The sequence below is a fragment of the Urocampus carinirostris genome, chromosome 14 (assembly GCF_059441175.1).
Source record: "Urocampus carinirostris isolate Australia breed hairy pipefish chromosome 14, RoL_Ucar_1.0, whole genome shotgun sequence".
Taxonomy (NCBI): Eukaryota; Metazoa; Chordata; class Actinopteri; order Syngnathiformes; family Syngnathidae; genus Urocampus; species Urocampus carinirostris.
This window is the reverse complement of record NC_142362.1, coordinates 25462192-25489247: the sequence shown is the minus strand read 5'-3', so window position 1 is coordinate 25489247 and position 27056 is coordinate 25462192. Positions and strand designations below refer to the sequence as shown.

The window sequence follows — 27056 nt, the reverse complement described above, 5'->3', positions numbered from 1 at the left end:
TATTAAGGGAAACATGAACTCAAGGATGTACTGTGAAATACTGGAGCAGAGAATGATCCCTCCAAAAACTTGGTCGCAGGGCAATGTTCCAGCCTGACAATGACCCCAAATACACTTTGAAGATTACCAAGGCTTTTTTAAAGGGGCTACAGGTAAAGGAGATGAACAGGCCAAGCATTTCTCTAGATCTAAATCCAATAAAACATCTTTGGAGCATTCTCAAGCGGAATGTGGATAAGCAAGAGATCTTGAATATTCCCCAGCTCAGACATGTTGTCATGGAGGAGTGGAAGAGCATTCCAGGAGCAATTTCTGGTGAAATCCATGGCCCGGGGGATTAAAGTCAAGTCAAGTCATGCTCATTTATACAGCCCTTTATTGGGTCTGCATAATCACAATAGCCAGAGAAAATATTGAACTTTAGGAACTTTTACTTTAGGGTGTACTCACTTTTGTTACCAGGGGTTTAGCTCCTAATGGCTATAGTTTACGTTTTTTTGAGTGGTAAAATGCATTTACACTGCTATGTAAGCTTTACACAGATGGCCTTTCATTGTGTCAAAGCAATGTTTCTTGAGTGTTGTTCAACTAAATTACATGATCAAATCTCTGCAGAAACGTGAGGGGTGTACTCACTTTTGTGACATACTGTATCCCAATACACATATATACACATCTATAAATGCATATACATATATTTACTGGCTTGGCTCCGAAAAATATGCTCAATCAAGAGCATCAATAACACTGCAGGCAGAACAAGTGAACAAAAAATATTCATTTGAAGTATTGTGGAAAACAAATATTGATATATTTTTTAATGTTGTTTGTCACAGTTATTTGTTTGGTTGTTCTTTTGGTAAATATTGAAAAAACATTGGGAAGAGTCTGCTTAAATAAACTGAAACCATTATTTTTTTAACAGTAAATAATTTTGCGAGATAATACATGAAAAAATATTGTATATATTGAACAAAATCACAGAAAATATCCTAAACGTGCAAGTAAGGGACCGTGTGTATTATTTGACCAGTAGTTGTCACAGTACAGTATATTGTCTTACAACCCAATCAAGTGCTAAATAGCACAAGAGAAAATACAGACTACGGAGACTAAAAGTGACCCAACTGTGCCATTTTTCTTTTAATTTTTCTGTCCAGGCTTTTTTAGGTATTTGGGTACTTCTAGCACCAAAATGGCTGATAATTATATCAGCTGGGTCAGGCTTGTGTTATGTAAAGTACATGCAGATGTCTTAACCAACGAGTCTGTTAAAAAAATGCAGGTTCGTATAGTAGTTAATGTATTTTGGATTATCATTCAAATCAATATTGGTTTTGATTTTTTTTTTACCACTAAGAGGTGATCAATGCTGCACAAGAACTGCCCCTTTAATGTGTCACAAAATTTAACTTTTGAGCATTTAAAAAACAGTTTAACATGCTTATGTGATGGTTTTATGTTTTTTTTTCTTATTGTCCAAAACAATATTTATTTATTTTAATGAATTACACACTGGGCTTCAAATGTTCTTGTTGGACTTTTTCTTTGTTTTTGATTTTTTATCGCCTGTTTATCAGTCTAAATACTAAATTTTATTTGGAAAAAAAAACGATTAATGCCCCTCATAAGATTGATATAGTTGATATATTCAAACAAATGTTTTCCTTATAACTTGTGTTTTATGTTTTTACTTCTCAATCGAGCATGAAATAGAAAAAAAATGCTTCTGCTGACATCTGGTGGTACAATATTGATTTAAATGTGGTGTTGGACATGTTATATTTTTGTTTGAAGGGACGGGACATTGTGTATGAGCGCCTCTCAGTGGTCAAATAAATAATGTATGAAAAACCCAATATTGGAATATAAATACATACATGATCATATTGAACTTGCGTTATTTTAAATACTCGTAAGTCACTAAATTTGTGTTTTTTTTTAACATAGGGCTCCCCTGGAGAGTAGCTGACATGTTTTCCCGCAATCTTGCTGCTACAGGTACACTCAAAACCAAAAACATTTTTAAAGTCACTGCAGAAAAAAAAAATGTTGGGCACTCTGCATAGTTTATAGTTTTCCTTGTGCTTTCTAGCACTTATTTTCATTTACACTCAAAACATACAGCGACATCTGGGGACCAAAATTTAGACTGTAAATGGAAAAAAATAGTAATGTAATAAAAACGGTAATTATTTTTACTGTTATTGGCAGACTTCTTTGATTACATTATTGCCATTAATGCATTTAAGTTCAAGATTCATTTTTATATGTTAGGGCAAAGTATAAACAATTTTAGGGGTAGTTACTTTTTTCAGATTACTCTGTGGAAAATGAATATATGAATATGTGTTTAGCTATATTTTATCCGCACGGATTAAAAACCTTACATCCAAAAAGCATTACCTTAATAAGGACAGCGCCTGGCAAACGGTTTGGCCCCTCAAGATTTTTTTTGTCATTTTGCCCCATTTCAGGCTTCAAACTTATAGATGAAAAACTCAGAGTATATGATCCAATGTTGATCTAAATTACTTACAATACACATAGACTGGACAAGTCCCAGTTTAAATGCAACTGCTCTGTGATGCGATCAGAGGTATGTGAAAACAAATACTGGAGAACAGACAGAATTATGAGTTAAAAGCCTGAAATGTGGGAAAATGATAAAACGTTGTTTGATGTTTGATTTGCGAAAATGTTTTAATGATTTCTTGCAGCTCTAGATGATTATAATCAATAAAATAAAATAGGTTTCAGCTCAATAAATAGACACTAGTAAAGAAACTCAAAGTAAAGGGGAATCAAATCTTAGTAACAGTAAAAACCCTCTTGTGACAATTTTGTTGAGAATATTGAGAATTCCATATTTCGGATTGGTGAAGGATTTTGCATTTTATCATTTCCCAATTCTTTTGTCCATATTGCAAATTGAAATGAGCCCTGATACAACAAAATATCAACAAACAGTAGCTCTCATTATAGCACAGACTAAGAATCTAATAGTTGATGACACGTAAGGCAGCTTAATTTTGTGCACACTTTGGGGCCAAAAGAAGTAATGACATCGGTCACTAGGATGAACTGTATCACCAAATATACATGTATGTATTGCTCTTCTGTCTGTGTACGTTTGTGTACATTTTTGTTGTAACACTTCAGCCATTTATATAATCAAGTGCTGTTGTGCAAAGACAAAATAAACAAAATTTAAGCAAGAAACGGCTGAGATAAAAGTAAAACAGAGTCCTTACCATGATAATGCAAAGTTCTCTGTGCACAAAGTTACTGTAGGGTTTAAAGCAAGTGATTAAAACTTGATGAAAAGAACCCCCAAAAACATGTAAGGGTGTAATATATAATACATATTAATAACAATAATACACATGTCTGATGGGATTTTTTGACACATTTAGTCCAACCCCAGAGGATTTAAGTGTCCCCAGATAGGAAAAAGGGTGACATCAAATGAAAATGTTTTCCGTATATACTGTTGTAACCGTTAAGATTGCACTTGATCTGATTGTGTTATCACAGCACACACAAAAAAACTCAATCAAAAGATGCTCCAAATGTTCAAATGATGGCATCTGAGCACAAGCCCTTCAAAATAAAGGCTATTGCGTCAATGATCTTGCAGACGGTGCGTTCAAAGTTCAGAGATCGTTGTTGATCCAGCGGCGCCCTCTGCTGCCAGTTCAGAGCTGAGCATCTGCATCATTTGTAAAAAGCGTCCGGCAAGAAAAAAAGGAGAAAAATCCACACTGTTGCCCCTTTCACATTTTTGAGACAAAAAAGTATTCCGAACGGTCTCTGTCCATGTGAAAAAAAACTTTCAAAGGGTGCAGTAAAAGACAAGAAAAGATCCGGACTGTTTATTCCTTTCTGAAAGGATCCCTGTCCAACCCTGTTTTCGTATATTTATTTTTTTTGCCCCGCCGTTTTCCTCTCCTGTGACCCGGCTAGCTGAAGAACGTTTCCCAGGGAGATCCGGCCCCCCCAACGTGTGCTGGTTCCTCTTCTCTCTGGCTGTACCTTTTTTTTTTTTATCCCAGCTATCTCAGACGAGCATGTGCCGACGCCTGTGAAGGGCTAAGTGGTCCGAACGGGAAAAGCTGCGGTCGCAGTCCGCACACTTAAAGGGTTTGACGCCCGTGTGCTTCCGGTAGTGGCGGGTCAGCTCGTCCGAACGGGCGAACTTCCATGTGCAGCCATCCCACGTGCATTTGTAAGGCTTCTCTCCTATTTGCAAACACACAGAAAATCATTATTCATTTATTTTCTTTACATGTTTTACTTGGATGTGCTGGAATAAATCTGACTTAATCTGGACCAAACTCGGGCACCGACAATATAAGGAATGTACAGCCGGATGAGATTGTCCAGTACATCAGACCCCCTGTGCATCCCCCTTAGGGCTTCCGGAGAAACACCATTGAAAACCTACTTCAAGTCAACAAAACACGTGTAGACTGGATGGGTAAACTCCAATGCATCCCCAAGGGCCCTGCACAGTGTGTATAGCTGGTCCACTGTTCGCACTGCTCCTCCTGAATCCGAGATTTGACTTGCTGATGAACCCTCCTCTCTTGAGGTCCCAAATAGACCTTACCAGGGAGGCTGAGAAGTTTAATATCGAACACATTCTCCAGTCCCCCTTTCTTAAAAAGGGGGACTATCACCCGAGTACGCCAGTCCAGAAGTACAATCCCTGATGTCCACGTGATGTTGCAGAGGCATGTCAACCATGACACCCACAACAACAACAAGGCTGCTTTCATCACAGATTATGTTCCTAACCTCTATGGCAGAATTTTTGGGTGCAGCCATGGCTTGGAAGGGTTACGGTTTGGGGGCCTCAGCATTGCATCCCTGCTTTTTACAGATGATGTGATGTTGTTGGCTTCCAAGAGCCGTGACCTTAAGCTCTCACTGGAGCGGTTTGCAGCAGAGTGTTAAGCGGCCAGGATGAAAATCAGCACTGCCAAGTCCGAGACCATGGTTCTCATTCGGAAAGGGTGCCATGATCATTCTGAGTTCGGGAGGAGATCCTGCCCCAAGTGGAGGACGCTCTGGGTCTTGTTCACGAGCGAGAGTAGGATGGAAAGGGAGAACGGCAGACAGATTGGTGCAGCGTCTGCCATCATGCAGACTAATTATCGGTCCATCATGATAAAGGAGGAGCTGGGCCAAAAGGCAAAGCTTTCCATGTAATAGTCGATCTATGTTTCTACCCTCCCCTATGGTCACAAAGTTCGGGCCATGACTGAAAGAAAAAGATCCCGTATACAACCTGTTGAGTTTCCTCTGCAGGGTGGCTAAGCTTTCCCTTAGATATAGGATAAGAAGTTCGGTCATCCGTGAGGGACTCAGTGTAGAGTTGCTTCTCCTTCCCGTAGATAGGAGCCAGCCTAGGTGGTTCAGGCATCTGATAAGGATGCCTTCTGGACGCCTCCCTCTGGAGGTGTTCTGGCCAGGACTGTCCCACCAGCAGGGTGGGCCCGGGGATGACCTAGGTTACGCTGGAAAGACTTCATCTCTAGGCTGGCCTGGGAACACCCTAGGATCCCGTCTGATGAGCTGGATGAAGTTGCTGGGGATTGAGAGGTCTGGTCTGCTGAGGCTGCTGCTTCCGCGACCCGACCCGAGATAAGTGGAAGATAATGGCTGAATGGATCTTTGTAATATTTAATTTATGCATAACGGAGCCAGAAACTTAAATATTGTCCGCACTATAAGGAACACTGAAAAAAAGCGCATCCGCAAAAAATATTCTTTTGTCATATGTTTTTCGTGCATAATGCACACCATACTATATGGCTCATGAAATTGAGACTACAGTAAGAGATACCAGGAAGCCAAACTTCATGGCACTTGGTCAATGATTAATCAATCGATAAGTGTCACTGATCAATATCGCAAGATATTGTTTGCAACCCGGACTGCAGCGGTGAGGGTGCCGACACCTTGCCATTAGACGGCCAGTGGTACAGATAACATACAAAAAGGCATTTGTGCTTATCTGATGGTCACTATATTTAGGTATGTTCCGGAAACACTGATTTGCCTAGAGCTTTCCCTCCACTTATTACATGTACTTCAATAACCTCTCAGTTTTAATATGTATTTGTACATAAAAAGGTATTGCATTTTGTTGAATGACTTTCTGTTTCTGTCTTTTTCAATGTTATTGACGCACAGTGGAGTGCACTGTGCAAATCTATGTTTCTTGCAGCGTGAGTAAGAATGGCTTTTCATCCGTCCCACCGGTGCTCTAACGGTGAAGTGTTGGCGCCCTCATGCCACGACCTGAGTTTGAATCCTGTTACATACAAAGTATTGCTCAAAAACAGTGGTATGCAAAAAAAAAACACTAAGCAGTGACGCACGCCTATAAGTTCTGTATGCATTTCCAATCTTATCTATCAGGTTGAGGGGTACTTTTTAATTTTTGTCCAATTTGGGGTCTTCAGGTGTGCCTCATAGTTTCTTGTTTTATTAGAAAAATAATTTCGAAAAAAAACTTAAAATGCATATAATTTCTGCCAATGCACTTTCGGCAGTGTTGAGATGTTAAAGTGAAAGATTTACCTCCAAAGATAACACTTTAAAGCATCTGCAAGTCTGTAGTAAAGCCGCGAGCTGTTTAATTCATCCACTGCCGGACGATTTAAATGCAAAAATTTGATGAATAGATGTCAGTGGCACTGAATGTATTCAACTTCATTCAAATGTTAAGGGTACTTCAACTTGAATGTGAGTCAAAGCAGAATTAAAAACGCTTTAAGACCCTAAGTTTGAGCTCACATAAGGTGTTACACAGCATTTAAAATAAATCGATCAAGCTCATTGAGTTCTAACTTTATTTATGCTCTAGCATAATCAGTTATTTGATCTTGCATGCGCAGAGACAGTTTCTTAGACCAACATTTAGCTTTGTAATATGTTGAAATAGGAGTACACTGCGGCAAAACGTTTTCCTAAGTTGAAGCAATTATGTTGACTGACATTATTGACAAGTAATAAAATAATGTTTTAAAGATTGGGTACAAATCATTTGGAATTGTTTATTTTATATAAATAATTACATTTTATGACAGCCTAAACAGAATTAAATGCGGTCAGTTTAATTTGTTTGTATTACAGAATTTTACTTTTACATTTGTTCTACAGTAAATAGTGTTAATGCTACTCAAAACATGCATAGACAGAGCTTCAAGTTCCATGCACAGTTTAAAGCATTTAGACGAAACTCTTGAATGGGATAAATGACAGATAAATTGTTGCATTCAATGTTTGCATGCCACTGACCTGTGTGCGTCCTCCGATGTGCTTTTAAATGGGAGCTTTTGGTGTAAACCTTATTGCAGCCCTCAAAGTCACACCGATGGATTCTACGTTTTTTGGAATCGGGTGACTCCGATCTCCGAGGATGTCGGATGCTGTCAATACTGAATGGGGACATTGAACTGCAACACAAAGGAAAAGTAGATCACATTGTTTGAGTTTTATTTCTGTTTTTGGATACATAAAGAGAGAAAGATGGATCGGGGATAGAAAGAGATTTATATATATATATATACACCAATATATATATATATATATATATATATATATATATATATATATATATATATATATATATATATATATATATATATATATGTATATGTGTGTGTGTGTGTGTGTGTGTGTGTGTGTGTGTGTGTGTGTGTGTGTGTGTGTGTGTGTGTAGATATATATATATATATATATATATATATATAGATATAGATATATAGAGGAGGGTTATCAGAATTCATGTACAAAAGGCCTGTCTGTTCAATTAGGCAGACAGACAGACAGACAGACGGATAGACAGACAGACAGACAGACAGACAGACAGACAGACAGACAGACAGACAGACAGACAGAAATATATTTTGAAGGTGCACAGGTCAATGCACAATTACGCCAGCAAGTGGCAGTGCGAGGCCTTGTCACTGCTCAAGCGCTGATTATCCATCATGTGATTTCTCCATCCAGACGGTTGAATATTGCGGTTAGTAGTCCTTAAAAGATGAATGGTAAACTTCTCTTGATTTAACATCAAATAGAATTGAGTCTTTATTCTCTTGGAAACATTTACATCCTAGTCCTAATTTGGTGTGATCTATAATTCCATCCTCGCTCTGCATTTGCAAAGGACGTGCCGTTTTTGAAGAAGAAAGCATTGAAAAGACAAACTTTTTTCGGTGGTAAATATTGTTTCACTCATTTACAAAAGAGTAGAGATTAATCAATTGTGAGATCATAATTTTTAAGAATGATTTTCAGAATCTAATCTGGTTTCATTTCATCTCCTGACTGTGTTTGCCTTGGGCGACCAAATGACTTTATGTGTCGTTTTTTGTGCAGTATACTGCCTTTCAACAAATGAGGAAGCATAAGAGAGGAGTATAAGGTTTGTGGGCCAGACAGTTCACACAAGGGACGGTTGCACTGCAGAGACGCCACTTCCTGTTGCCGCTTGTGTTTCTAACCACAACTTTATGTTTAAATTTCCACAAAAGTTGTTGACAAAGACGAGTAGAAAAAAAGGCGCGAGACACCCGTGGCAAAAGAAATTATCATGAGCCCACACTTGATGCCTTGTATTAACATATACTGAACAATTGTGTTTTTCTAATGTCATTTATAATTGTAATGTAATGTTTTTGTAATGTAGTGCTTGTTGTTTTCCCCCAATACAATTGGTGGAAATACATTTCCCTAAGGGGACCAATAAATAGTTTTATTAATAATATTCTTATTCTTCTTCTTTATATTCTTCTTCATATTCTTCATATTCTTCTTCTTCTTCATATTCTTCTTCTTCATATTTTTCTTAATATTCTTATTCTTCTTCATATTCTTATTATTATTCTTCTTCTTCTTATTATGCTTATTGTTCTTATCCATCCATCCATCCATTATCTGCACTGCTTATCCTCAGTAGGGTCGCGGGGGTGCTGGAGCCCATCCCAGCTATCTTCGGGCAATGGACAGGGGACACCCTCAACTGGTTGCCAGCCAGTCACAGGGCACAAAGGGACAGACGATTCGCTCGCTCATTCACACCTAGGGACAATTTGGACCGGCCAATTAACCTGATATGCATGTCTTTGGAATGTGGGAGGAAACCCACACAAGCACAGGGAGAACATGCAAACTCCACACAGGAGGTTCGATCTCATGACCTCAGAACTGTGCCGCACACGCGCTAACCACTGCGCTGCCGTGCTGCCTATTATTATTATTATTATTAATGTTATTATTATTTGTATTATTATTAAAATGTAACCAAGATAAATGAAGATCTTGCATTGCTTTTGGCCAGGCAGGCACAACCACAAGTTGTGCTAAAACTATAACAATATACTACAATATACTTGATGTCTGAAATCTAAATGAATATAGGTATAAGCTAAAAGTAAATTAAGGGCATATCTGGCTTTTATAACCACAATGTGAGCATTTAGCTACGTAATCCCTTACTCTACACAAGAAAATCTAAGATTAACGTAGCTGTGCTGTAACAATCAGATAGAGCTATTTTCTTTAAATGAGCCCAAGGGCTAAGCCAGCCAAACTACGTCGGAACCTCTAATTCTTTCTGCCTCGAGGGGAAAAAAGGATGTAGCACTTTGAAGCATTTGAAACCTTGCTGACCTCTGTTCCTTTCCTTCTGCTTTCTCTCCAAAACCGAGGTTGATCAAAACGTGCCTCGCCCCAAGAGGAGGCCCTCGCCGGATCCTGCTTTATGAACACAATAGCCCCTGTGTGCTTGGCCGAAAGGAAAAGCGGGTCATGCTAACTGACGGGGTTCTCACGCCGCGTCTAATTGTGGCTTTACGATCATAACAGGAAAGGACGTGAGAAAGTGTGCCCTGGGTGGCCTCCTGTCGGCCATTGTGGCACCCGACGTAGGATGTGACTCCTATGCGTCACGCTCAGAAGCAACACATGCTTTGCATTCATCACTCTCTTAAAATAGTGAGAGACATTGTCCAGACACCTGCTTTAAATTTGCATACAAATGGCCCTTAAAGGCAAGCTCTTCTTTATTTCCAAAAAACAAAAAGGACATACAAAAAAGAATAGAGAAGCAGCAGGGCGGATTGGTGGTTGGTTCGTTAGCCCCACAGTTCAGATGTCCCGGGTTTAATTCCATCTACTGGACTACCTGCGCAGAGTTTGCATGATATCCCCTTGCTTGCGTAGGTTTCCTCAGGACTTGACATACAAAGACAACTGAATGAGCTTCACTTGAATCAATTTTTTTCTCCGTGTCATTTTTTAAAATATATTTTTGTCACAATGGCATAATTCCTACAGTTTATCGTCTATATATATATACTGTGTATATTAGGGGTTCCAACATAGTGCCTGTGAGCACCAGGGTGCTTCCTGAGGACACCTAAAGTGCCCGTGGACCTGTCCTAAAAATAATTCACCAGTGCTGCGTCATAGTGATTTTCTAGTAAAAAGGTTTTTTAGTGGTTGACTGAGTCTATTTAACCCGACCTCAAATAATTAACCTGTTAATAACATAAAAACAACAAAGTAATAACATGATACATTTTTATTTTAGTAATGCATAGCAAACTGGGTACCCTTTGCTCTATTTAGTAAAAAAAAGTTACCCACAGCTTGAAAAAGGTTGGACACCCCTGGCGTATAGCATACTTGCATGCTTCTGTACAAGCACAACGTGTAAAGTCATAAGACGAAGCAACGGAGCACACTCTTGGAGCAAATAGGATTCAACATTAACATTAACACATTATGGTGGTAACATGAATAAATTAATATTTTATTTTATTTCAAATGTGGAAATGTTTATTTGGGTAATGATGTCTCCCAAGCTTCGTGTGAATAGGTATTTTCGCCTATTTATCGCGCAGATCTTTTTTTTCTTATTCCTCTGAAGTAATTTGATCCATTTATAAATTTAGTAGACAGTCAAACTAATAAAAGCAGAAATTGCAAGGAGAACAGGAGAGGACAGATTCCAAAATGTCATCCCCTGAGCTTTTTCTCTTTATTTAATCTCCTAAAGTATAAAAAGTAGATCCACCCTAAAGGGTTCGGGTATCAAAGAACAGCAACATGTTTGGCTGATAGTGATAGCGATGTAAACAGTGCATGACAGTCAAAATAATGAACTGGGATCTTATGCAATCTCTTTTACTGGTGTCCAATATTGAAAACAGAATAAAGTAATTGCCTTTTTTGCGTTTTTATCCTGGAGGCACATTTCTAATCTCTTTCTTCACTTTGTTGTTATTAATGACAATAGAGACAATTTTTATTCCAATTGAGTTACTTCCAAACAGTATTCCGGGTTACATTTTGCCACTAGTCATGCAAACGATTTATTGAGAATGGTCCAAGAAGCCAGATGATGATCTCATCTAGTCTATTCTCTGCATGTAAACATCAACTTGGTCCACAGGTGTTTGTGTGTGTGTGGCTTTGCTTTTCAATGCAAAAGTGACTTTTTGGGTCCTTGCTACTCCTGACAGAAGGGTGTCTATCTTCCACACACTAGCTTGCACAAGCGCACACTCCTATCTTCACGTTACTCCCTTCAACCATCGCCTGCCAACAATAGCCTATCCACTGTTCCCCTGGGAAACGCATGAATATGGAGGAGGTTCCTGAAGACACCCACACTCCTCGCACACATTCACACACGGCCTTTACCTTTTCGTCCCCCTCCCTTATTTCAATCATATTAATATATGGATACCTGGAATGGAAAGTGTGTCCACACACCTCTCATATGTGATGCTTATATAAACCAAAGTACTGAATAACGAGTCCTTTTCTTACAAGCTTACAATAGAACTCTCAATACATCAATATGAATGCTGATTCTGGTTGTTGTTTTTTCGTGTCCTACTCAGAAGTCTATAATGTTCCTGGGTTAACAATTAGTTGACCTCTTCATGGCTGTGCAACATGTGCTGATGTACAGCGTGTGCATTTGTACACACAAAGTCAATTGATGTGGGAAGAGAGTAAGTGGACGCAGCTTGGCAGGACGCTCGGCATGGAAAGGTTGTGGCCTGCCAAACTCGGTTCTCCCCTGAATTACCAAGTGCCATGACTGTGCATGTGTTTGTGTAAGTCCGTTGTCAGGCATGGTTATTTTTTCATTTAAACACATGACAAGAAATTAATTGTGAAATCGAAAGCAACTGCAGTGGTTTAGCACAGTATTGGGACTAATGCGTTGCAAAGGAACTTGTCCAGCAATGCATTTGCTTTTCCTTGTATCGGGTTTTAGGGTGGGCGGATTGACTCAAATATCGATATTATCAATATTAAGCAAGCACTTGGATCGGATCAATATCATTGTTTTGGGATCGATTTGTCCCTCCCATAATTTCTTCAATGCACTGCTTCAACCAATATCGTAAACATGTTATTGTTCCTGAACCAAACCTGTTATTCCATTGTTAAAATACTAAAAATAAGGCGTATATGTTCATTTTGGTTGTGTGTCAATGTTAGCAAATGGTAGGCAGCATGTGAGGAGGAGGGCGTGGCCCATACAAAAAAAACCAACCAAATGGAAATCAAAGAGCCAAACGTGAGAACAGAATTTCAGCCATCCACCAAGGGACATTTTGGACCAGCCAATTAACCTGACATGCATTGTTCTGGAATGTGGGAGGAAACTGGAGTGCCCGGAGGAAACACACACAAGCACGGGGAGAACATGCAAACCACGCACAGATAGCTGGATTTGAACCCATGACCTCAGAACTGTGCCACTGACGCGCTAATCACTCAACTGCCGTGCCCTCTTTAGCATAGAATTTATTTGTAAAAATGTTTTTGCCATCGAGCATAGCAGTGGAAAGAAAAAAAAATCATCTTGGAAAGTATCAATAAATGCTTAAGTCCAGAGAAAAAAATCGATAAAAGTGTCTCGGGTGTGTGTCCTTTTCCAAGCTTTCAGGATTGCACAAGTCAAAATATATGAAGGGTTCACTGCTTCCTCAGGTTGATGTACATGTTTCCTTGTATTTATTTTATTATGTGGCAATTTTAAAGCAGTTTTTGGGGGTCGGCCTGTATGCAATCATAGTAGGTAATTTGTAACTAGATAGTTACTTTCAGAGTACCATATTACTTTTTGGGGATCATAAACCCCAAGTAGGGGGCAGGTGGGCTGTGGTGGTTTATCTTGTTGTGGGTGTGACTGAATCATTTTTTAAATGAAGTAACTAGTAACTGTAACTACTGTTTTCAGTCACGCACCTAACACCGATTAAACATAAAACGGAGGCAATCACTTTCAACACAACAGACCAGGAGAACTGAGTGTCAGGTGCTAAGATTCACACCTGTGTCCCATTGGCCACACCTTAGTCACAGCTCTACTACCTTTAAAACCCGGTATATATCTGGTCAACAACATGAACAGCGACGTGGGAAACAAAAAGAATCATAAGCCGCAGTCCGAGATTGCAATGAGCTGTCCAAGTCGTGATCGAGCTGACAATCAAGGGCCGATTACCGCGCAATCCTGAAGTCGTTTAGTTGCATCGAGTTTCCACATGAGAAAGATTAGAAGAGTCTGGTAATACTTTCCTTGCAGTTAGACTAAATAGTCATCGGACGGGCACAGACTTGAGTCTAGCCAGGCGGCCGCTAGCTCAACGTTCAAACAGTAAAGGAGGTTTGGGGGCCCCGATTTCCTGCTCGCTATCCGAACGTCAGAGCTTGCTCGTCTGCAAGGCGTTTCATTGATCGCAGATCGGCTGGCACTGCTGAGACTCAAGGCCGTCTCCAGACATCAGTCTCAGGGGACGCATGAGGAGGCACGACTTACTACCCCCAAACATTTTTGCACAGCACTGATGGAGTTTAAACCAATTAAACATGTTAAACATAACCGTTAGCAACAACTTACATTAGGCTTCGTTATTTAAAACAATGCACAGCCAGCTGCTTTCAAACCCCTTCTTACTCCCCCTATGATCGGTCACTATGCATTTTTTTCCCATGAATTCTGTGTTGTTGACCTTAAGTCTGTTGAGTATTTGAAAGGTTAAAATTGTTTTGTATTTTATCTTCTTTTTTTTTAGACTTGTAAATATTTTATTGTAGGTTTCCAGTCTTTTCTCGAGATAATGTTTTTCACCATTAAATTTGTTTAGGATCTGTATGATTGATTCTTGTATTTCATAGTTTATTTGTTGTTGCACTGAAAAGTCAATACATTTGATCAACATTTGGTTGTGCCACATAGGGATTCCAGTTGCTTGGATTCAAAGTAGCTTAAGTTCAAGTCAAGTCATGTTTATTTGTACAGCCCTTAATCACAAGGAGTCTCAAAGAGCTGCACAGACAACGAAATATTGCAAACTATAGACTATTATTACACCATCCGCTGATCTAGAACCTGCATGAGGTCAAGGAAAAACTCAAAAACCTCAACATGAGGAAAATGAAGAAACCTTGAGAACTGACCGCACTCGGTGAATGAATGATTAAAATGACTGGAATATAATGCATTTAGATTAAAACAAGTAAAATGCACGACAAAATTAAACGTTGATGACGATTCATTGCTAATGTGCATAGTAATACATGATATTTGATAATATAAACAAAGTGACCTCTGAAAACTTTTTCTTTTTTTCTTGCTTTTACTCTCTTCTCTTGTTTTCCTGCTTTTTTTATTTTTTTGTTTTCTATTTTTCTAGCTTTTTTTCTAATTTTTTCTTGCATTGTTTTCTTTTCTCTTTTCAGTTTCTTTTGCACTAGCTCTTTACCTTTTTTCTTGTTGTTTTTTCTTCTCTTTTATCTTTTTTTTTTGTTTAGTTCTTCTTTGTTACTTTTTTCATTTTTGTTTTTGTTTTTATTTTATTTTATTTTACTCCTCCTAATTTTTCCCATTTTAGGTCAGTTTGTGCATAATATTACATAGCAATAGCCCCCTATGGCCAGCCCACATTGACAGGGCTGCCGAGGCTAACCTTACGCAGAGGCCATAAAAAATGGCCACCATCGTGAGAATCTTGTTAGGAGTTTAACAGCAACGAATGACATTCAAGCCCAGTTTGCAAACACACTTTCAGGGATAAGGTCAATCTGTATCCTTGTAAATGTAAGAATTAACCGACTTTATAATTGGAGTTTATAGACCTTTTAAAACTGTCCAAAGGCTTAACCGTTACCCACACCTGCGCACTTCAAGAGCGCTACATTAAAATAGATAGTGTTGCAAAAGGAACAGATGTCAAAGCTCACTGAAGGGCTAATTTCATTTGGCACAGGAAACGTGTTTACAAATTGTAAACTTGACTGATAACCCAATGTGTCCTGCTGTTTTGGTAAGTATCACATTTGCAATGGATTATTTTGTTACTGCTGAATGTACAACAATTGTTAAATAAAAGAACCTCAGAAGTACCAGGCAATTTGATGGATTGTAAAAGATCTATTAACTATATTCCTGCAAGTAGTTTTTTTCATAAGTTGTTCTGAGACCGAAGAAGTGGGTTTTGAGTCCGGATTTGAAGGTGGACAAGGTGGCCGAAATCCGAAGGACACTGTGTTCCAGAGCTGGTGGGTAGAGAGGCTGAAAGCTCCGCCCCCCATGGAGCTGAGACGGGAGGTGGAGATGGAGGGAGGAGGATGATCTGAGGGTGCGGGATAGCTTGGCAATGTGAAGGAGGTCGGAAAGGTAGAGAAGGGCAAGGGTATGAATGGCCATGTAGGTGTAGGGAATTATTTTGTTGTTAATTCGATGGTTGATCGGAAGCCAGTGGAGTTGCTGAAGGACAGAATGATGTGATGGGGAGAGGGGTTTTTAGTGATGATGCATGCAGCAAAGTTATGTACAAGTTGAAGTTTTTGGAGGGACTTTTAAGGGGGGAATTGCAGTAATTGAGGTGAGAAGTGACAAGGCTATGGACGAGGATGGCGGTGGTGTGGGGGTTGAGGGAAGGGCGAAGACGGCTGATGGAGCACATGTGAAAGTGAGCTGACCGGGCGTTGTTATTTATATGAAAGATGAAGGAGAGTGATTTTCTAGTAAAAATATATTTTAGTGGTTGAATGAGTCTATTTAACACTACTTCAATTAATTAACCTGGTTTAACAGTAACAACAAAGCAAAAATATGATAAGTTGGTATTTCAGTATTGCATATCAAATTATCAAACTGCATTTTGCGCTGAAAAGCTAAACGTGTCTCACAGCTTAAAAAAGGTTGGAGACCCCTATAGTGTAACAAAAAGAGAGCTACAAAAGCACAATACAAACTACGGAAACTCAAAGTGATAAAATCACACCATTTTCCCTCAATTTTTTTCCCAACCTTTCACTAGTTTTTTTTGTGGTACCAATAGCAGCAAGATTATGGAACGAATATGTCAGTTCTCTCACATTATTTCAAAAATATCCAAATTAATCAACTTACAAGCGTTGTTAAAAATGCTCTATGATGGTTCTGGTATTTTTAATGTTATTTAAATCATCTTCTTTCTTAATGAATAAAGGTTTTTTGTTTTTTACCACTAAATAATGCTGGCTTTCAAAATATTTTATTGCTAGTTTAGAAAAAAAGTCTAACGTGTACAAAATACCCCCCTGCTGGAAAAGATAATTTTCCCTATTTTTGGTAGTTTTTTAATTTTAAATTAGAAAATGGTGAAATAGCCAAAAATTACCCCCTGAAATCATTTTTCCAACGGAATAAGACTTTTCCTGAGTTGCCAAAGTCAGGTCAAAATCTACATTTTTACTTCCTGGTTGTGTACAATGTCAGCACTCCCTAATATACACCTACTAGAATCACACTGTAAGTTCTCCTGTTTTGGTTAGCAGTTGTTTTAAACTAATGCACGTTTGTGTGTTAAAAAAATATAAATTGTGATAACTACATTCAATGGCAATGTTTCATTTTTCTGGTGATATTTTTGAGGAGTTTGTATCTTTAGTGAAGTCAATTCCATATTAATTTTAAAATAATGTATTGCTTTCCAGACATTATCTTTATATGTAATCTATTATGATTTCATTACATTCATAATACATTAAACAGAAAAAGGTGGGGTGCATCTTTGGAGGTGTCCTTGAAAAGTTGAGAGTGGAATTATTTTTTATTAGCTATATGTTAAGTTTAAAGATCATTTATATAGATTTTTCCACCAGGCCTATCTGTTTATGTCTTACTTTTAGTACCACTGTTCCGGGACTCACAACACATTTGCATGAGGGGAGAAGGAAAGAGAGGTGGAGTGTCATTTCATGCTCATCCCTTGAGTTTTTGTTAGTGTAGCTTGGAAATGGTAGAAGTAAGAAAAGGCCTGTTTCAAATAAAGTCCAAACGACAAAAAAGAAGAGCTTCCAAGTACTCTGCAGCGAGGATTTTAACTAAGACAAGGAACTTTGATCACATTACCCCGATTTTAGCTAACATGCATTGGCTCCCTGTTAGCTTAAGATGTGATTTTAGGGTTCTATTAGTATTATACAAAATCATGCATGGACTTTCTCCTTCATATCTTTCAGATTTAGTTTCCCCCGTTGTTCTGGTCAGGAGCCTTTGCTTTGAGAAAGCTGGTCATCCCAAGAGCCAAGAAGAAATCTGCAGGTTCGAGAGCATTCTCCATTCGGGCCCTGGTGCTGTGGAATGCTCTGCCCTCTGAGATTCAATCTGCAACCTCAGTTTAACCATTTAAATCTAGGCTTAAGACACATTTCTATTCTATAGCGAATAAATGACCTACAGTATATGTCATGCTGACAATATATGTGTATTGTTTGTTGCAGCCTCGTCATGATTGAAGGGGGGGTTACGTCTTGTGCAGTCCCTTCTCAAGAGTTTTTCATTTTCCTCATGTGGAGGTTTTTGGGTTTTTCCTTGCCCTCATTTAGGTTTTTGATCAGGGGAAAGTGTCATAATAGTCTGTGGTTTGCAATAACCTGTGGTCTGTGGAGCCCTTTGAGTCTCCTTGTGATTAGGAGCTATACAAATAAACATTACTTGACTTACTTGAGGAATGAGCTGAGTGAGGCTGCGATCATAACTTTAAGCCAAGGGGAGGCAGCAGTGAGTTGCAAAATTTCAAGTTGTGGACACCAGCTTTAAAGTAATTAATCAATGTTTAAGAAGTTAAAGTGATACTCACTCTTGGACAGCCCTGGCTATAGACAGTGCAGTGGAGCCGGTCTCATTGACGCTGTCCAACGTCACGTTTGGAAGGTCATCATCATCGCTGTCACTCTTGATGTGACGAGGAGACAGGCCATTGTGTTCTGCGTACGCTGTGACAAAGTGAAAGAAAGATAAAGGGGAAATCATTGAATGATATTGTAAAAACAGTTGAACATAGCATTATCATTGTTTTCTTCAGAAGAAAGCACTTGGTAAATAAGAGTTCAACAAATGTTGTTGCTATATACAGTGGCCCCTCTACATACGAGCTACGCTAGTTACGAGATGTTGGGGATACCAGATGTCTTCCAAACAAAAATCAAAATCACGAGAATTTCCGGACACTACCACAAAACGGCCGAGTGCCTTGAGACCACTCACCGCCTGGATCAGATTGTCCTGCCGTTTCCCGCCATACAGACCAGATCCTGCACACTTGTGTTGTGTTTTTTTGTTAACATATCATCAGCAGTCTCTAATGCTCCCTTGCTCCTTTATCACCATGCATACACATCCTCAATAAATAAATTCCTAACATGCGTTTCACTATTTAAAAGCTCTAATAATTATTTTGCTGAAATTGACAGTATTATGGGCAGCACGGCGGCGCGGTGGGTAGCGCGTGTGCGTCACAGTTCTGAGGTAATGGGTTCAAATCCAGCTACCAACCTTCCTGTGCGGAGTTTGCATGATCTCCCCGTGCTTGCGTGGGTTTCCTCCGGGCAAAACATGCATGTCAGTTTAATTGGCCGGTCCAAATTGTCCCTAGGTGTGAATGAGCGAGCTAATTGTCTGTCCGTGTGTGCCCTGCGACTGGCTGGCAACCAGTTCAGGGTGTCCCCTACCCACTGCCCGAAGATGGCTGGGATGGGCTCCAGCACCCCCGCGACCCTACTGAGGATAAGCGGTGCAGATAATGGATGGATGGATGGACAGTATAGTTTTTGGCTACTTTTTCCTTTTTCTTTGCTTTGTATGTGTTTGTCTTGCTCTCGAATATTATGACCAAGGTAGATAGCTAGATAGGATTTTTCTGTATTTGTAATATGTTTTTCTAGATTAGCTATATTTTTCGTCTTGTTTTTCTTTTATAAAAAAAAAATGTTATATTCCAGTGTAACCGTTTTCTTTTTACTAGGTTCTAACTTTTTTCAGTTTTTTTTTTAGGAAAACAAGAAAAAATAATTCAACTTAGCAAAATGATATCCAGGGGGTGACGTTTATTTGATGTTATGATGTTTTTGGCGATGAAATCTTAAACAGCTTCATCAAAAATCAAAATAAGTTATTTAATACATTTCCCCATTCTCCCCCCCAAAAAATAATCTGCTGCCAATTACGGACCCCCTTTCATCTCTTAAAGTTAATCAAAATCAAGTGTTGAATGGACTCTAATGAAACGTAATATGATAAGTATTACAAGTAAGATCAGGCCTAAAAAAATTAAGTTGATTCGAGTGACTGTGCCTGAAGAAAATTAATAATGTCATATTTTGTAAGTGAACGCCAGGTCGGGCTTCTCTCACCCTTTTTTTTTTTAATTATCCACCCTTTATTGTTTATGTTTCTTTGGGTTGCGCCATTGAGGATCCAAATGTGCCGCCAAGCACCTCGCTGGTTCGGGCCCGGATTTGGCTCGGGTCGGGCTTAAGAACTTATCTCTAATATGTACAGTATATTCTGTTTTTAATTTTGGACACCTTCAAAGGAGATCACATATGATGCCAGTTCATTATTGTGTACTATTGTACACAGTTTTTTCAGCTGGCTGAGATGGGAAGCTGCGTCGTGGCTGTCATAGACTTTCTGGACTAGTTTACAGGCTGGGGGCGTCGTTGCTGTCATGCACGTTCCGGACACATTTTCAACATGTTACCTAGTGTTTACTATGTTTGTGTACTGTAATGCTAAATGTAATTCACCCTGGTCATCCTGAAAGGGGGATTACCACTTGTGAGGTCCCTTCTCAAGGTTTCTCTTTTTCCTCACACTGAGGTTTTGAGTTGTTCCTTTCCCGCATGTTGGTTTAAGCTCAGGTAATTGTGTCATTGTAATCCTGTGCAGTCATTTGAGACATTTTTGTGATTAAGGGCTATATAATAAATGTGACTTGACTTGACACAGTTTTTTCTTTATTTTGACCAATATGCACGGTTTACATCATTGTCACCAGGGTTGGGTAGGTTTACTTTAACTTGATTACTTTTGGATTACTCCAATAGCAAATATGCTAATAAAAGACAAAAGAAACTAAATATGAATACAATTACTAAATTCTGTGCAGGCTTGGGGAGTAACGGAATACATATAACGGCAAAAATGATGTTGGCAAGCTGTCTGGATTTATTTTCATTTTGTTTCTGTCGCATTTTATGTTAGTTTTGCCAGGAGAGATCAAAGAGATCAAAGCCAGGAGAGAAAGCTTACCACGTGTTGTGAGTCATAATTGTATTCATATTGAGTTTATTTTGTCTTTTATTTGCATTTTTGGTATTGGAGTAATCCAAAAGTAATTGAAAGTAATCAAGTTAAAGTAACCCTACCCAACCCTGATTGTCACTACAGGTCTATCATTTGTTTTGTACAGTCCTCTCCTGTTCTCCTTGCTACTTCAAATTGATGCATTATCTCCTTTTTTAAACTTAAAAGTTATCACATTACCAAGCTAGGTTCTGCCGTTTGGTTTAGCAACAGAGTTCACCCCAACTGAGCACTTGAAAATACCTTTGGCGTGTGAGCAACAGCAGCCACAGACAAAAGTAATTGATTCGGAGTAATTGAGAAAGGAACCCACACACGGAAACCCAGTCAACAGGGGAACATATCGTCCATCGAGACTCTCCTATATGAATTTCAAAGCTATCAAGGGGCTCCTCTGTGGCAATGAAGCCATTATGGCCCATAATAAGAGGAGCAAATAAAGCAGTAGCGAATGCTTTTAAAGCTTTCAACTTGTACAATCTGAAGGGGGAAGAGTGTGGTGGGAGGGGGTCCCCATTTCGCCTGGCCTATGGAAAACCTGCAATTAGGGAGCGTAATTAGCTAGAAATGTGATGTAGGGTGAAGAGGATGGTGGTGGTAGTGGTAGGGGGGTTATTTTGAGCAAGGGACACAAAAGAGGAGTGCTAGAGAGGTGGGCAGATCACCACATTTCTTTCCTCGCTTTTTCTCTCTCCTGTTGTTTCCAGTCATGCCTTGTTTCTATGGCAACCTGCTGCCGGAGACAGGGAGGCAGCAGTGAAAAGGAAGTGTATCCGCCCTCTCTTAAAGAGGATGGCCGACCTGTTTCTCTCTGTGTGTGTGCGCATGTGGGCGTGTGGGTGTGGGCAAAGTGTTTTTTATTGTATCACTGTTGAAAGCTTTTCATACAACTTGCATCACCGCACCCTGTCGTCGGCTTTAAAGTGTGCTCAATTGTTGGAGGTGCTTTCAGGTGCATAATTATTTATTCGATGCTATAGTTAATGCAATGTGCGTTTGTGCGAGAGGCTTTATTGCAGGGATGTCAAACACAGTTTGGCTCTGGGGCCGGATTCAAGCTTTCTGTTCTCAGGCGGGTCAGATCAGCTTGGCTTTTAAGTATCATGCTTTGTCATTTAGACTACTTCAGAAGCCTACCCTACATATTATTATTGTTATTACAGATGATAAGGAATCTTTTATAAGCATAAAATATTTATTTACAAACAATGGGCAAAAAAAAAATATGTTCATGTGTTGCACTGAATGAGTTAACTTGGAGTGGGCAACTATTTGGAGTCGAGGGCCGCATCAGGTTTGAAAATTTGGCTAAGGGTCTGATCCTAGAGAACTACCTTTTCATTTACATTGTAATTACTGTATTTGTATTAATATGGTACCTTTGTAGTATTTCTGCAGTAGTATTTCTGTCGCATTTACATTTGAGGATTTTGTAGTATTCCTGTTTTATCTCTGTGGTATTTTTGTAGTATTTCCATTGTAGAATTTGTGTTGTATAGCATTAGTATCTATTACCGTAGCTTCATTTTCGTAGTGTTTTTCTAATATTACCGTATTTATTTTTTCCAGTATTTCTGTAGTATTTTTATCGTATTTACATAGTAATTTTTTGTTTGCATATTTTCAGTATTTCTCTAGTATTTTTGTAGTATCTACATAGTAGTATCTTGTGTATAGCGATAGTATTTCTGCAGTGTTTTTGTAGTATTAAAGTATTTTTATTTTTGGAGTATTTTTGTCATGATACTTCTATAAAAGTATTTTGTAGTATTGATGTCGTAATCTTTCTGCAGTAGTGTTTTAGTATCACTGGTTTAATGGTTAATGGTTAATGGTTAATGGTCTGCATTTATATAGCGCTTTTCAAGTCAATGCAGACCTCTCAAAGCGCTTTACAATGTGTTTTACACTTACCCATTCACACACACTCTCACACACCAATAGGGAGTCAGCCATGCAAGGCGCCTACCTGCTTATTGGGGGCATTAGGGATTCAGTGTCTTGCCCAAGGACACTTCGACATATAACACGGAGGAGCCAGGAATCGGTATTTTTGTAGTATTTCTGTAGAAGTATTTTTTTAGAGTATTTCCAAAGCAGTATTTTAGGAATAGATTCGTTGCGGCAGTAGCTCAGGAGGTAGAGCGCTCGTCTTGGGATCAAGATATCACAGTTCGCAGTTCGAATCCCGGCTCCTCCGTGTAACACTGAACCCCTAATGCCCCCAATAAGCAGGTTTGCGCCTTACATGGCTGCATGGCCGCTATTGGGAAATGTGAAGCACACTGTAAAGCGCTTTGGTAAGTTTTGACTTGAAAAGCGCTATATAAAGATCATTTCATTTCATTTGAATTTAAGCATTATTTCCATAGTAGTATTTTTGTAGTATTTCTTTCCTATTTTGTAATATTACTGTAGTTGTACTTTTGTAGTATTAATGCGATTATATTTCTGTACATTGTTTTTATTATAGTATTACTGTAGTAGTGTTTTGTAGTATTTCTATTTTTTTTTATTTTCAGAATGAAAGCAAAATAATAAACCCTGGTTTCAAGCTCTATGTTTAATATTTAGTTTTGCAGTCTTTTTGTACTATTTTTTTAGTATTTTTGTAGTAGTACTTTTGTGGTAGACACACAAAAGGACGATGGGGACAAAGTTGGCACCCAAAAAAAAAAGTGTTAATCGTACTTTGATTACAATATATATAACTATATCGTCGTTATATTGTGACCGTTTTGTTTTAGCGGGCCGGATGAAAAATTCTGAGGGATTTCCCATCAGGTATTTTGAGCTGTACCGCACACTCACTAAACAGTTGTTTACATTTGGAAAAAGTGGTGGATTTAAAAAAATAATAATTGTTAAACGTTTATAAAGGGAGAAAAGTGTTAGTCTAACTATCAACATCAAAATCATTATCATTGTGAACTTACATAGAAATAAACACAAAGCTTGCTTTATTGAAGTATCATGTGTATCTATAGTTTCTGCAGCTAGCTCTTGTGCGAAGTAGCATGCCCACTAGCATTCAAGAGTCTGCCCGGCTTCTACTCTTTTTTATCCAACAACTCTATCATTTTGAATGATGTCAAGTCAACTCAGTTTTGTTCATGTGTGTAATATGTGTGTAAGTTTGTGTAATGTGTTAACTTCCAACTGTTCTCAAAATGTAACCACACCCTGTTATGCAAGTCGTAATTTTCCCGTCCTTTTTTTTCTCCCCATAAATTCACAGCAAGTATCTTCGCGGATGACCCCACCCATGGCTAATTACACATTCCTGTTTGTGAGCTGGCTTGGAGACGCCGCGCACGGGCGTGAGGTTGAAAGGTCCATCTTTGCAAGACGGGAGCAGAGGCAACCTCTTTTAGGAAAATGAACACTTGCTCTCTGTATGACATGGGAGGCGGACAAGAACGGCCAGTGTGGCTTTCCTCCCAGTGGTTGGTAGCCAAAGCCTCAGCCAAAGAGAGAGAAGCGGTCACACCCTGAGTGACGTTGGAAATGCTGCAGATGATTGCTGGTTCTTCACTGCTGCTACCTGAAATAAAAGGCAACAAACAGCCTGTTTGCCTCTCAAGCATTGCCAGAGGGGACACATGCTAACTGTGGGCCTGTTTGACGTAAAATGCAGGGTTACTGTCTGAGGTTGTCACAATCCTAAAGTCTGTTATGTTTTTCTCTGTCCCGCTCTTCTCTCTGGATCGACCTTCCCCTCCTTGGTCACTCACTTCCGGGTTCTGTTTTCCTCCCTCCAACTGTTGTCACTTGTCTTGATTTTCCTGAGGTGTTACCTCCCATCACAACAAGTCCTCTTTCCTTTATTATTCCTGTCACCTTGGTTACTTGCTAGTTTGTAGCCTTTCGTGTCACGTACAAAACACCTGCCAAAGTGGTCTTGTCTACTCAGTGAACTAAACCTTTGCCCTGCTATGAATACAGCCTGGTGAACTTTTGGATCTGTGAACCTTTCAGTTGACTATTTAGTGATGCTTGAGTGCCTCTGGTGCTCTGGGCACCTTAACTTTGTTGCCTGCCTTTTCCCTAACAAATGACAATTGTTTGATTGTATTGATTTTTGCAATGAGCACCAATTCTAGGCCAAATTGCAGAGCAACAACTTGAAAGAAAGCACAGAGCTCTACCTGAAATGAGACAGCGATGTTAGTTACCAAGCAAAAAGAAAGGTACCATGCCCAAGCACACTTGCTGCATTAATCCATATTTTAGAGGTAGTGTGAGCACATGGCTCCCCAGTTGGGTACGCTCAGAAGAGGTGGGCCAAAGTGCAGTCCGATTGCCGGCACATGGAAATGGACACAGGGAAGTTGTCTCGTACATACGTATGTGTCAGGTATTTATCTATTGACCAGAAATGTAAAAAGAAAAGTTTTCTGCTTCTTTGTTGTCAAGTTCCCTCTCCATAATGCTACTGAGCCAACAAAACAAGCACCCTCCTATGTGCGGTGTGTGTGAATCAATTACAAATATTTTGGAGGCAACTGGGATAGGGCATTGTTTGGGAGCATAATGTGACTGCCGACAAAAGGGGGAGAGGGGTTAAAGCCAGACTACGCCATGGTACGAAAGTTGGATAATGCATGCATTATGAATCAGCAGACGCCTGAACCTGATGCATGCTATCATCTGGAGTTTATGGCATCAAACAGCTGATTTTGGAAGAACAGCTTGTCTTTGATTTCTCGGCCTTTTGGCGCAAGTTCAGTGATCATTTTTGTTTATTGTTGTCGTTTACTATGTTTTGTGTATTTAATTTTTAGGTGTGTCTTGTGGTTTGGAAAATATTGCTACTTTTACCTGCTTTCAGTAACAATTCTTCATCAAAGCATAGCTGCGCTTAGACCCGGTGGCACTGCATTCAGCAATCTTACCCTTGCTTTGGCTCTTGGCGTCATCCAGCAGAGGTAGCATGATGGCGTTGTTGAGGCTGGATGGCGAACGCACGGCCGTTGTGTACATGAGCGGCAGCGACTGCACCACTACAGGGATGCGGTGGACGCGGCCGCCCACTTTACCGGTGCTGTGCAAGCTCAGCGGGCTGGATGGAGGTGGCGGCACAGAGTGCAGGATGTGCAAATATGGCTGACCTCTTATCCCGGGCGCCACCAGAGGGCCCGGCGTAAGCACCGAAGACGCTGAGGTGATCACGGACGGCGAGGGCGAACAGGATGACGACGACATGGAGGACGACAGACAGGACGACAGGGAGGACGACAGAGAGGACGGCGAGAAGGCGGATCTCAGCGGGGATGAGGCCGAAGAGGTGGCGGAGGGACGGGGCTTGTTAATGGACAGGTCCACTGGCTCTGTCTGTGTGTGGAAATGCAGGTCGTGGGTCAACAGGTCTTCGGGGGGCTCGGGTTTCACTCTGCTGAGAAAGAAAGGGACGCCGTCCATCGCGGAGTAAGGTGGCACTTTGGGTGACTGCAAAAATTAAAAAATGTTGCCTTAGAATCGGATACTGACCGTTTTTGTGTTCATATTATGTGCATGATCTTTGACTTAATCATGTTTGCAGTGAAATCTTACTTTCTTACAGTAGACATTTTTTATCTTGTTTTGTAGAAAAAAATCCAAATAATACTTGAAGTGAGCAAACATTATCGGCCTGTGGAATTTTCTTTTTCAACACTCACTCTTATTCATTTATATTATAATCTTAAAAAAACATCATCATACAATACATATTCTTATTAAAATACTGCATCTTGAGATAATTTTGCTGGACATTTGAAGAAAAAAATCAATGGCATGGTTTTTTGCAAAGATATGGGGATGCGAAATGTTCTGCCGTACAAGTCTCACTGTACACTGGTTTAAAAACTGCAATATAGAAATCTACAATTGCCCTCTGCTACCGGTGACCAAGACTATCTGGATTAGCGCCGGAATGGGCAAGGCGGGATCGGTCAAACAAAAACAAGTTTTTTTAAAATGTTTTTTTTTAAAAGGCCATCGTTCCATTCTTGAACACCACCCAATGTAAAAGAGACATTCACATATGCAACCTTACCTGTGAGTGATGCAGACTAAGCTGAAATCTCTCCGTACACAAATATCTTTTTTGCTATTTTAATTTTGTATGAAAATAAGGTGAATAAATGTTTTTAATGTTATTTCCTTTGATTTTGTCAAACTATTTTAAAAGGTTCTGATAATTGAAATGCTAAAGCCCCCAGCATACGGAGCCATGACAAAAACGTGTCTTTTAAGTTACAAAACAAAATGTTTATTTATAAGGCAATAATTTATTAATGTCATTGAAGACCATCTCAAAACTGCAACACGTAGGGGGGTGCATTTCAGAATTAGAATCACCCCTATTATCATTAAATCAATATACGAA

The 27056-nt window shown here is 39.4% G+C and overlaps 1 protein-coding gene across 1 annotated transcript in view; it reads right to left on the bottom strand.

The window, feature by feature from the left end:
- Nucleotides 1–1603: 1603 nt before the first annotated feature.
- Nucleotides 1604–27056, bottom strand: part of klf12b (Kruppel like factor 12b) — an 89708-nt gene continuing 64255 nt past the window's right edge. Inside the window, exons 3-6 of the mRNA XM_088353158.1 lie at nucleotides 25582–26134; nucleotides 18180–18315; nucleotides 7312–7469; nucleotides 1604–4242 (exon numbers count right to left, since the gene is read on the bottom strand). Of these exons, the coding sequence (XP_088209284.1) occupies nucleotides 4061–4242; nucleotides 7312–7469; nucleotides 18180–18315; nucleotides 25582–26134 (1029 nt within the window). The 3' untranslated portion in view covers nucleotides 1604–4060. The remainder of the gene's footprint in view (nucleotides 4243–7311; nucleotides 7470–18179; nucleotides 18316–25581; nucleotides 26135–27056) is intronic.